The sequence below is a fragment of the Acartia tonsa genome, chromosome 11 (genome assembly GCF_053477335.1).
Source record: "Acartia tonsa isolate MP-2025a chromosome 11, ASM5347733v1, whole genome shotgun sequence".
Lineage (NCBI taxonomy): Eukaryota > Metazoa > Arthropoda > Copepoda > Calanoida > Acartiidae > Acartia > Acartia tonsa.
The window spans coordinates 14,935,250-14,953,338 of record NC_137270.1 but is presented as its reverse complement, the minus strand read 5'-3'; the positions used below and the strand labels follow the sequence as shown (position 1 = coordinate 14,953,338).

The window sequence follows — 18,089 nt, the reverse complement described above, 5'->3', positions numbered from 1 at the left end:
TCCCCAATGATTATACACAAAATTATCCTTTCATTAGATTACAATTAGTGGTTGAATTCTTTCGATACTCATCTTATTAAACCAACCAACCAATCGAAATTCAAAAAAGTCCCAAAAGTTGTAAGGCCATTGAGTAAGAAAACGTTATTTAAAAACTTTGGGGACTTGTAATAAACAGCCCAATGTCCCCCCCCCCCCCCCCTATTGATTATTGATAGTACTATAGTAGGGAACTTTTCAAAGGAAAGAAGGAGGAGTGCTTTGATATTTTATAGGTTGTATAAGATTTTATAAAAATATTTGATTTTAAAGATCTTACCATGGCCCAATTTTCTGTTTGTTGTAGATCTTCTTCTGTATAATCTAATGATGACAATTTATAATCATAATATCCTTTAAAACAGGCATTGTATATAAATCAACCCATGTATATGCAAAAATTAAAAACCTACTCTTAACTTATTAAAAACTATATATTAAAACAATTTAATTAACTTTGTGTTAAACTAAATATTTTGATTTTCTACAAAAGCATTTGTATTAATTATGATTTTTCTAAAATCTACCAAAAACAGCCTAAAACCATTCAGACATTTATGAATTTTTCCTGAAAAGAAGAACCCATTTGGATCCGCAATTTCTTTAATCTTTAGCTTAAAACAAAACATCCTTACTACTTTATAACTAAAGCTATCTGTTAGTTATTTTTGAGATTTTACATTAGTAAATGCACAAGAACTAATCTTTATTTTTTAATTAATAGGATTTCTCTTGAAAAGATTTATTTCAATATCCTAATGGCATTTGAATGAGTTAGAAAAAAGAACTACTTTGTCCTAGTTGGAAAATAAACAAGGAGAAGATAATACAAGAAATTTTCCTAAAAAGTCATTTAAACTTAGGAAACAAATGAAATAATACCTATGCATTCCTATTATACGTACTATTGTTTGGAAAAAAAAGCATATAAAAATATTCTCCTTAAAATTAAAAGCTTTAAAATTCGACGTAAACATGTCGTTCATACACTTAAATATAGATGTTACATGATACCGACGTACTAACGTGCGTAGACTTGTTTATTGAGGTTTTTCGATTCTAATATATAGCCTAATCGTCCCAGGAATTATCAATATTTCAAAATTATAAAGAAAGGAAATCTACATCACAAAAAATTTATGTCAAAAATATTTTTTTTTAATGGACGTTTTGGTGAAGGTTATAGTTATCAGACAATTCTAACAAATGCCTAAATTAACGATCAGCGCTATCCGTTACAGAAGTACGGAACCTAATAATAGAAAAGGTTTGCTACGACTGCAGATCTATTTTGCGCTGGTAAGATTGGAAGAATGATACTAATTAGATTTCCAAACTTTACCACTCTCAGTCTTGGACAAGAAATTAATTTCTTCTCCCCACAAAATCTCCAATTTTGCCATTAAATACTAATATCCACCCCCTCGCCCTCTATTAATTTTTTATCCCCCAAAACTAATTAATAATTTAAAAGATAATTATAATGTCCTTTGCTAGTTGGGTTAAGTTAGGTAACGCTCTAAAATCTTCTGCAGGGTTGGATTATTATAGCCCCAATCGAAGACAAATGGACTATACCATCCTTGCTTTTTACACCAAATAAATGTGCTCTATTAAAACTTCCTTGGCACAACATATATACTAAAGCTATAGGTACATGCAGGGATCTAAAGGGATAAGACAATGACCGATAAATTGGTGTACACCCCAAATGATTCTACACAAAAATACCCCTTCTGTAGATTACAATTAAAGGTTAAAATGTGTGGACACTCAATATAATGAAGCAACCATTAAAATTCAATAAAAGTCCCTAAAGTTGTCAACAAATGAGAAAAACTTTGGGGACAAGTGTAATATAAAGCCCAATGTCCCCTCCCTCCCTGAGATACAGGACAACAAGAATGAAAATGATAATATGTGCGCAGCAAACAAGGATCACAACATCTATAAATAGGGTAGCAACCAATAAAAATCTTAGATGAACATATGGAGAAAATTTTCAGTTGTCATGAAAAAAAGAGGGAGAATACCTATATTATGTGATTATCAAATATGGAAAATCACAAAACCTATCAAAAAACAAATATTCAAGGCTTTTGTAGCATGACCGACAGACCAAGTAAGTAATATGCTTTTTGGTATAACAGTAAAAAAAATCACACTTCACTGAACAGACAGACAAAGTGAATTATGAAAATGTTTGTGTACGGGACAAAGTATATAAAGAAAAGGAGTGTTTATATAATTGATTTGTAATCTATGATACAAAGTATCTTGATGTCTGTCCGTCCGTCTGTCTGTCTGTCTGTCCGTCCGTCTGTCTGTCCGGATCTCGGTAACCACTGAACCGATCGAATTTTACTCTTCAGGGAATATACTTTCTGGTCCTGTGGTGATTTTAGGCTATTTTCTTGAGGGTGGGATACCCCCTACCCCTCAAAAAATAAAAAAATCCTCCCCCTAATTTTTATTGTTAATTTTTTGAAATTAGTGGTGGCAGCTCCAGTAGTACTTAATTTTTTAAAATTCACTCTTAAGGCTATGGGCGAAGCCGCTAGTTAAAAAAAGTACAAATACCAAAAGGAAAAGGAAACACTTAAAAAGATACCTCGCTCTACAAAACCTAATAAAAGAGCAAAGTTAGATGTAAGAGATAAATAGGGGAGAGAGTTAACTAGCTTACTTATTTCCTTTCTTGAAATTGAGACATTTCAAAATATCTTTGATACATTATTTAATGTCATTATACTACTGCAATAAAAGAGTGAGTGGTTGATACGACCATTCCTCTTACAACTCCCCCCCCCCCCCCCCACCAACAAATTTACCTAATAGGTGTTAGTATTTTTAAAGGGGGGGGGGGGGGATAATAATTTGTAGTTAATTAGTTTTAATTTCAAATTAAAACACATTTTCCAGCTATATACCTACAAGACCGAAGAGGTTCTCTATTTCAGGTAAGCTGTAGAGAGGTCCTGTGATGGTTTCAGGCTTTCATTTTCAGATTTAAGATTTAGATGGTTTTAATCTATTTATTTTTTTAGCTCCTCTCTGCTTAATCGAATACAGAGCCCCTAGATGCTAAAGGCGTAACTGCTAGTTAAATAGTATAATGTAAGAAAAAAGTAATGTAGTAGATAAAAGTTTTGTAGGCTAACCTAATTATCTCCAAGTCAACTTTAGATGGACATACATTATACAATACACTCTTATTTAGGCTCAATAATGGATATAAAATATGCGTGGATATATTGACAAGGGAAAAGTGTCGTCTTTTTAGCTTGCTAACACGTAACTCATTTATTGGTCAGTTCGTTCATCTCGTAGGAGAGGTGGGGATGGGATAAATTGGGAGGATGAAGAGTACCGTTTTTTTTGCCAGCTTTGAGCATTATTTTATCGGCGTATATGAAAATTGGTGTAAGATCCAAGTAATAACATATCCATTATTATACAACACAATCTTATTTAGGTTCATCTCTTCCAAGAAAACGCACTTTAATAGAAATTCCCCCCCCCCCCCATTATTCTTTTAAAATCTATTCCAAGAGCCTAAAGAGGCCTTTAATAGCCGCTAATAATTAATAATTCAGAACAAATTTTCATAGTTTGTTTTTTATGATTATAAATTCCTTCAATAAACGAAGACGACATGAGAGCAGGTGATCCATTATCTCCACCTTGGAGCTCAAAATCCTAAATAAAAAAATAACTAAGGTTCATATTATTTCCAGGAATCTTAACGGATAGGACATCGAGGTTAAATTGATATAGTTCCCCATTGATGATAAACAAAATTACCCCTTCTGTACATTAGAATTATTAGTGGAAATGCTATAAAATACCCAGAACTTTAAAACATTGGGTACCAGTGTAATTTAGAGTCCAATATCATCTTCCGTTATACCGTTCTATTTATTTGTGCATTTTTGACTTTACAAACGCATTTGACTACTTCCAAATAAAATTTCACAGTCTATAACAATGGGCATACCCCGATAAAATGTTTCTCCCAGCTGGCTAATAAAACAATACAACCCCCCCCCCCTCCCTGATTACTTTACCCCCATCCCCTTCTCTGACCAAGGAAGAATATCTGACAACTTATTAGCAACGATAAAATCCCCCTGTAACAATATCACAATTTAAATGACATCCTTAAAATCATTGCAACCAATTCTTAACTTGTACGATTTTTGTTAGAAATAAAGCTATACAATAATAATTGTTATGAGCCATCGAACTTTGTAGGTACCGTTTTAAAGTCTTTGGTATGGCGTATTTTTAAATATATGATTGTACCTGTTGCATTGCAAGGGCTTGCTTTAGATTCTCTATCTTATTCTCATAATCTTTTCTCTGCTCCTCTGAAATAATAATAAATAGTAACAGGAAGTGTGTCTGTGCCAAAGAATCTCGCTAACCGCTGAACCGATATGATTCTTCTTAAAATGTAGCTTCTTATAAGTCCTGGGGAGGTTTCTAACTATTTTCCCAAGAGAAATTACCATTAGAAAAAAACCACTTCCCTATCTTTAAAAAAAACAAACTTAAATATGTTGAATGCGAAGTTTTAAATCAAAAAAACGATTCTATTAAGAATTAACTAAAGGATGTACCTAATGCTGCTTCTTTTTCCGACTCAAAGCGTTTCACAATATCAACATGGTTGCCGGAGCCTCGCATCAATACTTCTTCCTGAAAAGTAAAGAAAAATATTTGAAAAAAATGATATACAAATTTTCAATTTTATAGCTTAGAGGCTAGAGCAATTGATTTCTCCTTTCCAGAGGCCCATGGCAGGTTTTCATCTGTTATTTGGGGAAAGTAGTCATTTTTCTTACCTGAGCCATCATCCAGTCAACATCGCCATGATCAGCTGATGAATAGTTGGCGCCATTTTCTAAATCAGGATTATCAACATCTCCCACACCAGGGTTACCGACTATTTCACCATTTTCTCCATTTTTTCTCAGCTTTGGACAATTTAACCTAAAGTTAAAGTAATATCGTTGAGAAAACCTATCATTAAAAAGATCTAGGAACATGAGTGGTTAAAAAGAAAAAGTAGAATATTTGTTTTATGGAGAGCCATTTTTTCTAGGGGTGATTTCTCTATGGGTGATGGTGGTAACTTCCCATAAAATAGTTATAAACCTTCGCACGGCCTAATAAAAGGCTACATTGTAAAGTAGAACCATATCGGTTGAGTGGTTAGTGAGATCCTTCGGCACAGACAGACATACTGTTACTTTTATATAAGTATGAATATTTCTATAAATGAACAAACCTAAAAAGATGATTACATCCCCACAAAATTCTATCCCCATCTCTAAGGATACTTTTCCCCTGAATTTCTCGTCCATTTATACAGGTCTTTGCATCTGAAATATTAAAATAAGAATGGGCCAAACCCTAGAAAATTTCATAGGATAGCCTGGTAGTTAGAGTTTCCTTAACCTTCCATAGACTACAGGATTAAGTAAGCTATATGGTAAAAAATGATAATTGCTTAAACAAAATCAAAATAAAATTAACTTAATGAGTATTTATTGGCTTGAAAGGGTCTATCCGTAAAATTGTCTATGCTGCTGGAAAAGATAGGAGTCTGAAATTTTATGTTGATATCACAAAACTACGAAGTATTTTAAAACATTTTTAACGTCAGAACGATAAATTGCTGCTTTAAACTGGTTTCATTTTAATTTTCAATATTTCTTAGTTTGTATATTTTTTTGTGATGTTTCCCCTGTAATTTTACCTGGAAAAGGATCAATGTAAGGTATACCATCCTCAACTGATATCTTACAATGTTCAGAGGCAATACCAAGGCCTACAAAATATTAATTATGTCAAACAATATTAAGTTACATACATACAGACACTTAAAAGACAGAGGAGGAAAAATAAATCTAAAAATTTACTATAAAAATCAAAGTGACAATGCCCAAAATTGGAGCTAATAATTTGTTTTTCATAATTATAAAACTACTAATATATAAAAAAAAAACATATATTTTCACGGCTTGATATCCCGTAGGTAGTAACGGGCAAGCAGAAAATAGCTTTTCTGCTAAAACAACAGATATTAAAAAGGCGCCATAGAAACTTTTTAACTCAAAAACTATCCGCTAGATGTCAATTACTTACCAGAAAGTTGTATGTTTTGAGTTACTTGAGCATCTTCTCTTCCAACTAATGTTACATCCTAAATTCGATATTGATTGGTTTGTACAAATACAATTGTATGTTAAATCATATTTTCATGTACTCTAATAACGATACCCCCCATTCATACCCATTACCCCATCTTATTAGCAGCCTAAAGAGGACTATCCACGAACCAGAGCAAGTGATTCTAAGCATCTTCCAGCATTGACCCATAGTATTTTTTTAGTGAATATACTAGGTTTATGTTTAATATTTGCTTTATCGACTAAAAAGTTAGGTTTCACCATGGTTTTATATGAAAAAACTTTGAAATGTAAATTAATTTTTAAAGCAATATCATCAAATGCTTTGTTAAGTTCAAAGGACAAAATAAAATAACACTGCAGAAAAGCATCAAATGTTGTAAAATGCAAAAGTACATTAATTAAACTGTTTACAAGTTACCAACCCTTTTTCTATAGGGTAAGGGGGGGGAAATTTCGGTTTTTTTTCGGTTTTTTTTGAAAAAAAATGGGGTAAATATTAATATTTTCAAATGAAACCAAGACCAGTAGAAAGCTTACGGAAAGGACTATCAGGTCCCAAAAGGACATTATCCTAGGACTTTTAGAAGTTGGCCGAAATTGACCGCAAAAAAGTTACCGATATTTCCCCACCACCGGGGGAAATATCGGTAATTTTTTTCAACCTAAAAAAAATCGATGAAAAACGGCCAAACGGCCAGTCGAACATAAATAATCATAGTTAGTATAGGTTATAGGGATTATCCACAAAAAGTTGCATAATGATCGGACTATTCCTTCTATGTTAAAAATGAATTTTTTTGAAAGACGCGAATTTTCGATTTTTTTTTTCGAAAATTTTTTTTTAAAAAACTTAAAATTAATATAAGAAAAAAACGTATTTTATTACTTTTTAGGCCTGATCCTAAAAAAGCTCACATTGAACTATAGATTTAGCCCAAAAAACATGAAAATTGATTAAAAATTGACCTCAAAAATTGAATTTGAAGCAAAAGTGTCATCTTTGCAAAAAATCTTGACTACATTTTAACCTTAAAAAAATCGATGAAAAAAGGCCAAACGACCAAACAAGCGTAATAAATCATAATTAGTATAGGTGATTGGGATTAACCACAAAAAAATTCATAAAGATCGGACTATTCCTCCTATGTCAAAAATATTTTTTTTTCAAAGGACCAGAAATTTTGATTTTTTCCTTGCAAATTTTTGATTCAAAAAATAAAATAAATTTTTTTTTTGTTTTTTATCTGTTCTATTCATTTTTAGGCCTAATTCTTAAAAAGTCCATATGGAATAATAGATTTGACAAAAGAAAACATGAAAACATGACCTTAAAAGTTGAATTTTAATTTCTTTTGAAATTACCGATTTTTCCCCCGGCGCCAACTTTGGTCATTTTTGAAAAAAATATTAACCCGATTTTAAAGCTCTCAACGGATTTGGAAAAAGCGGGCAATTTCTAGTTCAAAAAGTTTTTCAGATCAGCTCTAGGTCTTACCAATTTTTGTGTAGGTTGATCTTTACACACCTACTAAAAAATTTTTGGAAAAAAAAAATTTTTCGTCCGACTTTGAGACACAATAAGTACCCTTAATATTCATCTCACAAAAAATTCATTTTATACTTTTTTGTAGGCAATTTAATAAGGAACAAATTTGCTTTTATGTTTTTTTCTGTCATTTGAAAGGAACATGGAGAAAAAGGTCATTTAATGAAGGTAGGTCGAAATTACCGAGAATAGCCCCTTACCGAAACTTCCCCCCCCTTACCCTATATACATTTTTAATCACAATAATATACTTTTGTGTCAAAGCTTTTAAATAACAGTTTGAACTCATCAAAACATTTGATGATATTGCACCAAATAATGCTTAACATTTCAAAGTTTTTTTTCATATAAAACCATGGTGAAACCTAACTTTTTAGTCGATAAAGAAAATGTTAAACATAAACCTAGTATATTTACTAAAAAATACTATGGGTCAATGCTGGAAGATGCTTAGAATCATTTGCTCTTGTTCGTGGATAGTCCTCTTTACGACAAATTTTCCTATGTCAATATATTCACGTATTCTATATGTGTTCAAACCTTTCAATCCACCTAATAATGTTAATCAAGGGGTTATTTATTATTAATATTGGTGTACATCAATATATCGTCAATTGTCTTATCCCTTCAGATAACTGATATACTTTACATAATGCATAATAAGGTTATGTTGTAGTTTTATAACTCAATTTTATGCTATATTAGGTTCTCTGTGTAAACTAAATAAATTTTATATTCTAAACAATATAATAAACTAGAATCTGGACCAAAAATATAATTCTATGGACAACCACTAAAATTAAAATCTCAAAATCCATTTATAAAAGAAAGATTACATCCAATTTCTTTTAAAATGTTATAGTTAACAAGTGAGAGAAACAGAATGGTAAAGGGATAAAAAGAAATAAATTTAGGGGATTTGTATTTGAAAGAGAAAACAAGGTAAGCTTGGTAGTTTTTAAAAATTAAAGGGCATATAACGCTATCCAAGAACCTAAGTTCAATCATTTAGATATCTTTAAAAGTCCCATTTATTGATAAGAAGAATGCACCTATAATTTCAAAATTCTTTTTCAATAAATGTTCTTACCGGGTTTAGATAGTAGACTAGAAGTTCATTCATACTAGGATCTGAATTCAAATTAACTAGAAAGTATCGGTCCTTCTCAACCTAAATTAATAAAAACAAATGTTTACAAGGATGACAACAACATATGTAGCAAAGCACAATAAATATGTATGAACTAATGAACAAAGTGATGTAAATAGCAGATGTTAAGTCGTCTTTTTAAAAAACTAGAGAATATTCAAAAAATCTAGAAAATCACGAAACCTTTCAAAATGAAGTAATTTTTTCTTTTGAAGTATTTACGTCAGACAAAAAATAATTTTCAGACGTCTATCATAAATAGCATAGTGTTACGGACTGAAAAACGCTATGGAAATACATGAAATATAAACACAGCCGAGTTCCTACAAAAGAACAGAAAGCAATTTGCTAGCAGACAAAACGGTCTCCACCACTTTAACATCTTTATTTATACGTACATATGTTGTACATACCATAGTTAGTTACAGAGCAGTTACGCTGAAAATTTGAAACCAAGTTACCTTAATTCCACTGGACTGTATAGAAATACCCATTTTCTCCATTGCTTGTCGTCTATCCTCCTATGAATAACAAGAACAAATTAAATTTTCTCCATTGCATGTCTTCTATCCTCCTATGAATAACAAGAACAAATTAAATTTTCTCCATTGCTTGTCTTCTATCCTCCTATGAATAACAAGAACAAATTAAATTTTCTCCATTGCTTGTCGTCTATCCTCCTATGAATAACAAGAACAAATTAAATTTTCTCCATTGCTTGTCTTCTGTCCTCCTATGAATAACAAGAACAAATTAAATTTCTCCATTGCTTGTAGTCTATCCTCCTATGAATAACAAGAACAAATTAAATTTGCAATTGTCGTTAATGAAAATGTCATTACTTGGATATTACATCAGATTTTCATGTTCTCTGAAGTACAACATGCAGCGGGATAAGTAAATGATTCCCCCCGTTACGCCCACTTTACCCTATCCCTTCCCCTCCTACTGGGTGAACGAACTGACCAGTAAGTGACTGACCAAGAAAGCTAAATTGACAATTTTCCACTGTCATAATATCCACTTATATTCTACATTCATTGATGAAACTTTTCTATAATTTATTTGCTTAAAAACTTTATTTAATCTTGATTGGTTAGTGCAAACTAGCAGTGTTCTAAATTTTCCAACTAATTCTAACATGGGTGTAAGTTCTAAGCATAAAAATTATCTACGAACAAAATGAATACTAGCTTAGTTATACTTTTTCATTTTACTTTTCGCAGAAAGCTGTTTATAATACGATGCTATGAAAAAAACTATTTTAACCTGTATTTGTTCTGTTTTATCCATCTTTTCTTGCCAGGTCAAAGAAACTTCTTTCATCAGCTTTTCATTTTCACCTAATTTTTCCTAAAATTAAATATTTTTAAAATCTAAAGTAACTGATTGTCTGTCTGTCTGTTTTAAAGGACTTCACTAAACGCATTACCGATATGTTTCCCTTTACAGTATAGCTTCTCATAGGTCCTGGGAAGGTTTTTATAACTATTTAAATTTTTATTCGTAGTAAAACTAGAATTAAAAGTGGGGGAGGGTCGACTCCCTTCCCACCAAGAGTTCTCTAGGTGCGCATCTGCAAGTACATAGAATTAAAAAACAGGCAAGAAAAACTAAGAAAAGATGGAAATATGAATGAACAATTCCTTAATTAAATTGGAACAATAATATCACAGTGTAAGAACAACCCGATCACATTATTAAGGGGAACATTTTTTGCGCGGATTTTGCGTTAAAACAGGAGTAAAACGCTCAAATCCACGCTTCCTTCCGTATTGAAAAGAACTATTGACAAGAATATTTATGAAAATAATTAACGATACCTGAAAAACGCCAAATTTTGTCAATTGCTATTTTTAGTCACACTGACAAAAATTCATTTTAAGCATATTATCGTAAAATTAAAGCAGTTTTTCAATTACCTAATCAACAATTTTAAAGAGAATGCAATAAAAAAGTAAAAATGCCTTAATTTGTCTCCTACCTTAAGTAGCCTGGGATCGGCTGAATGGATAAGCATCTCCTTTAAAGCTTCTATCTCCGATCTAAGTTCTCTAATAATCTTGGCATTGGGATCTTCGTTTACCACGGCGTTGTTTACTATTCTCTTGGCTCTGAAAATGGATATAGAATATTATATACATGGATATTATGACATGGAGAAAATTAGTTTGTTAACATATGCATCATTTATTGGTCAGTTCGTTCATCCAGTAGGAGGGGAAGGGATGAGTTAAAGAGGGCCGGTGATTATAATTCTTCACCAATACTTAAATACACAGAATGGGTAACATTGTTTAACTTCATTGTGGATGTATATCAATTTATCATCTATTGTCTTATCCCTTATAATTCCTGTAATAAAGTAATAAAGTTAAATTTACGGGTATAGTCCCTTTCGTGGCAACGCTTCTTAAGGGGCGTATCTTCGTATTTTTACTTATTAAAGGACCAACTTTGTACATAATTTAATTAATTATAGCATTCAAATATAAAAAAGCTACCTGTCCGCGTATCTTAAAGTTGACAATGTTTCTTGATAATTATCAGCGGCTGGCGATACCGTGGCTATCATAACCGTCCGGCTGTTACCGCCAAGGCTGTCCTAAAACACACAAAAAAGTTTTAAAAAATATTTCTATGACAAAGAATATATATAATACAACATACAAGCGGCTGCGCCGCTATCAAATAGGGGCTATATATTCGAAAGGATATGGAAGGACATAAGAATAGCCTAAAACCATACCAAGACTTTTCATAAAAATAAAATATCCTAAAACCATCTCAAGGCCTATACAAAGCTTCCCTCTAACGGAGAACCATATCGGGTCAGTGGTTAGCGAGATCCTTCGCTACAGACAAAAAAGCTTAGTTCTTTTTATAACAGGATAAAATAATATAATGCGGCGATTTAAATAATCGATAAATATCAATTTATTACAACACTAACGCCTTCGTCCCTAGAGGATTGGGCGGGGGATTTTTTTCTGGGGGCAAGAGTGATACCATAATGGCTATAAACCTACACAGGACCTTGAAAAACGAAACTGTAAAGGATAACTATATCGATTCAGCGATTAGCGATCCTTCGGAACAGACAGACACACACAGATCCTGTTACTTCTTCATGAGGATTGCTTTAAATAATGATCTATAAAAAGAGAGATGGGTAAAGTGATAAATGAGAACTATAATTTAATTTTCAAAACAGTTAACTTGTTAAGCTATAAAATTAAGGTTCTATAAATAAAGGTTTAGAAATAACAATTCATTTTATTCAAAATTAGATTAAAACACTAGAGGGAGAAAGTGTTAAATAACTGTATCTCCTCATCACAGTGTCCTTGTGCCGACTCTCAATTGGTTCATGGAAAATTGACCAATGGTGTTGCGAATATTTACACAGCCAAGTAGCAGAAAACAATTTAAACGTAGACGAAAAAGGTCAGTGAAAAGGGAGGGAGAAAGTTATCTGTATATACATCTATACTATTGATCTAATAATTAAAAAACAGATACTTAAGCTAATTTTATAATAGCTTTATCACACTTATTTTATTGCGGAATAAACTGGATCAAAATCCTCCATGGTTTAATAGAAATAGTCTACAGAAACGTAAAGAAGATTATTACTATAATTACTATGCTGGGATTATTTCGGGCCAACACACTTTCAATAGTCAACAAAAGTATAAATTCTATTCTTAAGATAAATATACCCTTTACTTTTAAACTTTAAGAAAACTAAACTTTGTAAAAATGAATTAGAATGATTTGAAACAATTATGTTAACAGATGTGTGACATTTTATCATAATCTTGAAAGAAAAAGTCTAAACGGACACTCCATATTTTAAATTAAAAAAAAAAATAAGATATGTGTACTTTGTAGTATTAGCCCAATGGATATAGAATACATGGATATTGTGAGAGATTCTCGCATACTCAAATTAAATGTTTCTGCCATCTGGCTAATATAATGATACTTCCCATCCATACCCCTGATAGCTTTACCCCTTTATCTTCCCTGAATATACAGGAACGTATTGACCAATATATGAGTACCATGTTAGCTTTCTATGCTTATATTAGGTTATGTCTAGTAATGACTAAAAAGCACTGGAGGAACTAAAGAAACAGCTCGTATGTTGTTCGGAAGAATGCATCTTTTTGTGGTAATACGACGCCCAGACGGACAGGCCGTTTACAGAGTTGCTTCGCTGTGACTTATGATAACAAACCCCCCGCACTAATCCTATTATATCACTATCCATCTCATGACCGCTGTTAACCCCGCACCCAGCGGTCAAACTAGCCTGCCTAAATGTGGGGAGGGGACTTGAACATGCAACGATCACGAGTCCCTCATGCGCTTATATAATCGGGAGGCACTGCCTCCCCTTTTACCACCGTTGCCCCCACAGCCTGTCTACCGTCGGGCGCTAAGCCCTAGCGCCCCACACCCCCTTCAAACCTAACCATTGTTATATTTTGTTGTATATATATAGTAAACATAACTTGTAAATATTATTCAGTTTAAATATATAATTTCTGTATGATTGAATCCTGCTTGTTTGTTTGGTAGAATACTTAAAGGCTAGGGCTCGTTGAATCCGAACTCGTTACCCCGTGGGCCGAGTACGCTCGGCTTACCAGAACTTGGTGTCAGCGTGTTTCAATCGAGCCTTACAGAAACTAGCCTATTCTACCTCTGATTGGACCCTTTGGCAAGTAAGGGGACAATCAGCCGCCAACTGACCCGTGAGACGGCCTTTTTAGGTCGAATTTCCATCATTTTGAACGCAATATGTGGGCCTCTGGCCTACGGCAAGCAGATTTAGCCTGCTAAAAGCGCCAGTTAAGACGCTTTTTCCGTGTCGTGTAGGAGTAGCGCTAGGTGCGCAGCCACGGCAATCGGATAATTTAGCTCAGACGGCTACAAAACTGAGTCTAAATTGGCAAGTGTAGCTGGGACAAGCCCCAGGACACCCAGGCCAAACCTACGAGACAGACAGCTGTGTGCTGGTCTCCCTAAGAAGGCAATGTGTGGCTGCGAAGCCTCAGCACACAAGTAAGCCCTACCACTGCGACGGATAGCAGATTTTGAGCCACAGGCACGGCAGGACGGGACATTCCCTGCCGCTGCCTCCCAGGATTCGAACCCGAGGCGCTGCAGGACGGGCCATTCCCTGCCGCCATTTTCGGGATTCGAACCAGCGGCGCTGTAGGACGGGTCATTCCCTACCGCCGTCACCCCTCTGAACCTTGCAGGACGGACATTCCCTGCTGCCAGTGCTTCCAGAATCACACCTAGAGCTCCTAGTGATAACAACACATCATTGTGTATAAATGTCAACCAAGTGATAAAAATAAATATAAAATTGTTGACCAAGTGATAATTAATAAGCTCTAGTGATTCGAAGCTACAGTCTAAGCCACCATGGTAAGCGATACCACCATAGCTGCGGTGCGGCCACCACCAAAGTTTCTGCCAACCCCAGCCGAACGAGAGGCCCCCTTGTCTCAAGGGCAGGACCTCCACTTCCCCTGCCATGTCAGGGTGAGGTTTCCTACTCCTGACCCTGCCCAGCATGTACAGGTTGATGCCATGATTGATTCTGGCAACCGTGTACCAGGGTCTGCTGTAATTTCTGAGCACCTCATGCACGCGATGGGCGTGCAACGCATGTTGATTCCGGACAACACCCAGATCCTGACTGCTAATGAGGAAGGCCAGCCCCTCCAGGTAATCGGAAAATTAAAAGAGTTATATATGGCAGTTTCACACACTCTTATACTCCATCTATACCACGTGACTGTGGTCCGGAATCTCTCACACCCTCTGAACCTAGGAGGGTATTTTCTCAAGGAGTTCGGAACTAGGCTCTGTTTCGACATGCAACCACCTTGCTTGTGGGTGCGTGGGGAGTTTATCCCACTCCGTGGCGTCCCCATTGACCGGGAGACAGCCGAGAGAGAGCTAAGCTATGAGGGGCCTCTGCCAGGCCCCCTGCCTGAGCAGCCGCGTGTGGTTGAGAAAGGCACACACTGGGTGGACGCTGAGCTCAACGCACACAAGGGAGCTAACCTGCTAGCCATGGGGTTGCCCCCAGTGCCCAAGGTGCCAAGGGAGAGCCTGCCAACAACATTTCCTGAGATTGCCAGCCCTCCAGAACCAATCTTCTCCGCCGACATTTTTATCAACGGCCAGCCGTGTCCACCTGGCCCCCTCTACCTGGGACCTCCAGCCAGTCCACCAGCCAAGCCCGAGTCCAGACCCGTCAAGTCGCGGTCTGATGTACCCGGAGCCACACTCAACTCTCAGGCCCCAGCCTCTCCCGGCGCCGTGCCCGTCAAGTCGCGGCCGGACGCCCACGGAGCCAAAGCTGGATCCAGCACTTTGGCCTCTCCCAGCGCCGAGCCCGTCAAATCGTGGCCGGACGCCCCCGGAGCCACGCCTGGCTCCGACACGTCAGCCCCTCCAGAAGCCGAGCCCGTCAAGTCGCGGCCGGTGGGTCCCGGAGCCAAGGCTGACCCCTCACCAGCCACGTATAGGCTAAGCGCTGTCACTCCAACTGACGGGCAACCACCCCAGCTCCGCACAGCCAAGCGGGTGGTCCTGCCTGGCCGCTGGGTTATGGCGGTCCCTGTTGAGCTAGTAGGCCATCGCACCAAGGATGCCATTCAACTAGCTGCCCCAGAACAGAGGTTTGGGGAGGACCTTGTTATTCCAGAGGGCCTGTATGCCCACAGGCCTGGCTCTGCCACTGTGTTTAGAGTACTGGTGGTCAATGAGGGGGAGGTGCCCCTCTTGCTGGATGCTGGCCTCCCAGTGGCAGGGGAGCTGGTCAAACCTGACATTTTAGAGGTCTCTGATACGCCTCCCCCGCGTCTCCACTCGTTCCAAGAACCTGCTGAGCCTATAGACATGCAAGAGTTGTGGGAGGCCCTGGAGATGGAAGACAATGAGTTCCTACGCAAGGACCCCTTGCTCAAGAAGGAGGTCTGGACTACGTTGTCAGAGTACAGGGACGTCTTCTCCAATTCTACCCCCGGCTGCACAGATGTGGTTGAGTTGCAGCTGCGCCTCAAGCCAGGGACCCAGCCGATCCGCCAGAGATTTAGGGATCTGAACCCGCGGCAAGAGGCTGAACTGGAGAAACAACTGGACACCTGGCTACAGGAAGGAGTTATAGAGCCGTCGGACTCCGCCTGGAGCAGCCCCCTGGTGCCCATCAAGAAGAAGGACGGGAGCACCCGCTGGGCCGTCGACTACAGAGCCCTCAACAAGTGTCTGGAGCTGGACAGCTACCCCCTGCCTAGGATCCAGCAATTGGTGGAACGAGCTGGCGGGCACCGTGTCTACAGTGCTTTAGACGCGGTGGCCGCATACTACACCATCCGTGTGTCTGAGGATAGCCGGCCCTGCACCGCCTTCACCACCCCCAGGGGCTTGTATCAATGGAAAAGGATGCCCTTTGGCCTAGCTACGGCACCGTCTGTCTTTTCCAGGTTTATTGCAGGGGTCCTAAACCCACTAGGCACAGCCAACCTCCAGTCATACCTTGACGACGTCCTGACCTTCCATCAGGATACCTGGGCCCACCTGGCCAGGCTCCGAGAGGTCTTGGAAGCCCACCGCAGGGGAGGGATCCGCCTCAAGCCAGCCAAGACCAAGTTGTTCCGGTCCAAGGTGGATTATCTGGGCCACACCCTCAGCCGTGAGGGGATAGCCATGCAAGAGGACTATATTGACCGCATCTTGGACTGGCCAGCCCCTAGCACCCCCAAGGATTTGCTGGCGTTGCTGGGCTTCTTTGGATACTACCGCCTGTTCATCCCAGAGTATGCAGACCTCACCTACGAGATGAATCGGCAGAAAACGGCCAAGGCCCTAACCTGGACGCCTGAGATGGAAGCCCAGCTGCTGCAACTCAAGGACAAGTTCCGCCAGGCCCCCATCCGAGCGCCGCCCAGGTTTGATTTACCAGCAGTGTTCCAGCTCACCACAGATTTCAGCAGCCGCGCCATCTCTGCCATACTGAGTCAATGCCAGGAGGGCAAGGAGAGGCTGATTGCCGCCGTGGGGCGCAAGACAACCGACCCTGAGACGCGCTACCCGTCCTGGAAGGGAGAGATGGCCGCCATTATCTATGGGATCCGAAAATTCCACGGCATCTTGTCCTACCGCAGCTTCCAGATCAACACTGATTCCTCTGCCCTGCTACAGATGAAATCACTGAACACATCCACAGGGATGGTGGCCCGCTGGCAGGAGGAGCTAGCGGCCCTAGACTTTACCGTCTGCCACAGGCCTGGCACCCAGAATACCAACGCCGACGCCCTCAGCCGCCGGGAAGATGCCAACATGCCAACGGCTAGCGCCGAAGAATTAGCGGAGCAGGCTGAGTATATCCACAACCTTGGCCAACTAGGGGAGGCCGCAGCTAGCCGGCCTCCTGCCGCCCGACTGGATTCAGCTAGAGTATTGGAAGCCCAGACACAAGACCCCCTCCTGCTCCGTGTCCGCCAATGGGTGGCTGATGGCAAGGCCCCAACCAAGGCTGAGCTGCGTGGCAAGGAACGAGACGAGCAGCAGTACGCCAGCCGCTTCCCAGCCCTGGGGCTTGACGAGCACGGCTGCCTCACCACCACTGACCAGACTCTGACAGGAGAGAGGACAAGATACCTGCTGCCTTCGGCCCTCCAGCAGGACGCGTTCTTTCTAGCCCATGGGACCCCCATGGCTGGGCACTTTGGGATGGACGCAACTATCGCCCGCGTTGCCATGCACTTCTGGTGGCCCAACCTGGCCCGTGACGTCCGTCTGATGGTACAAACCTGCCCTGAGTGTGTCCAGAAAGTTACCAAGGAGAGGCTGAAGCAGGGGATCCACGTGCCCTCCCGCCAGGGGTATCCACAGCAAGTCCTATTCATCGACCTGGTGGGGCCACTGCCAGAGACCCCAGCTGGGAACCGCTACATCCTCACCTGCCAAGATGGATTCAGCCGGTTTGTCAGCCTCTACGCCATCCCCAACAAGCGCACCCTCACGGTGGCTGAAGCCCTGTTGCACCGCCACCTGGCCACGTTCGGATGCCCCCTGAAGATCCATTCCGACAATGGAATGGAATTTACCGGCCAGGTATTCC

The 18,089-nt window shown here is 38.8% G+C and overlaps 1 protein-coding gene across 1 annotated transcript in view; it reads right to left on the bottom strand.

The window, feature by feature from the left end:
- LOC145332482 (kinesin-like protein KIF13A) overlaps window positions 1-18,089 on the bottom strand; it is a 124,524-nt gene that overhangs the window by 13,319 nt on the left and 93,116 nt on the right. Inside the window, exons 13-25 of the mRNA XM_080177484.1 lie at window positions 11,440-11,540; window positions 10,920-11,049; window positions 10,205-10,288; window positions 9,397-9,456; window positions 8,876-8,956; window positions 6,193-6,250; window positions 5,804-5,875; window positions 5,333-5,426; window positions 4,887-5,034; window positions 4,662-4,740; window positions 4,345-4,409; window positions 3,677-3,738; window positions 320-365 (exon numbers count right to left, since the gene is read on the bottom strand). Coding sequence (XP_080033610.1) covers window positions 320-365; window positions 3,677-3,738; window positions 4,345-4,409; window positions 4,662-4,740; window positions 4,887-5,034; window positions 5,333-5,426; window positions 5,804-5,875; window positions 6,193-6,250; window positions 8,876-8,956; window positions 9,397-9,456; window positions 10,205-10,288; window positions 10,920-11,049; window positions 11,440-11,540 — 1,080 coding nt within the window. The remainder of the gene's footprint in view (window positions 1-319; window positions 366-3,676; window positions 3,739-4,344; window positions 4,410-4,661; window positions 4,741-4,886; window positions 5,035-5,332; window positions 5,427-5,803; window positions 5,876-6,192; window positions 6,251-8,875; window positions 8,957-9,396; window positions 9,457-10,204; window positions 10,289-10,919; window positions 11,050-11,439; window positions 11,541-18,089) is intronic.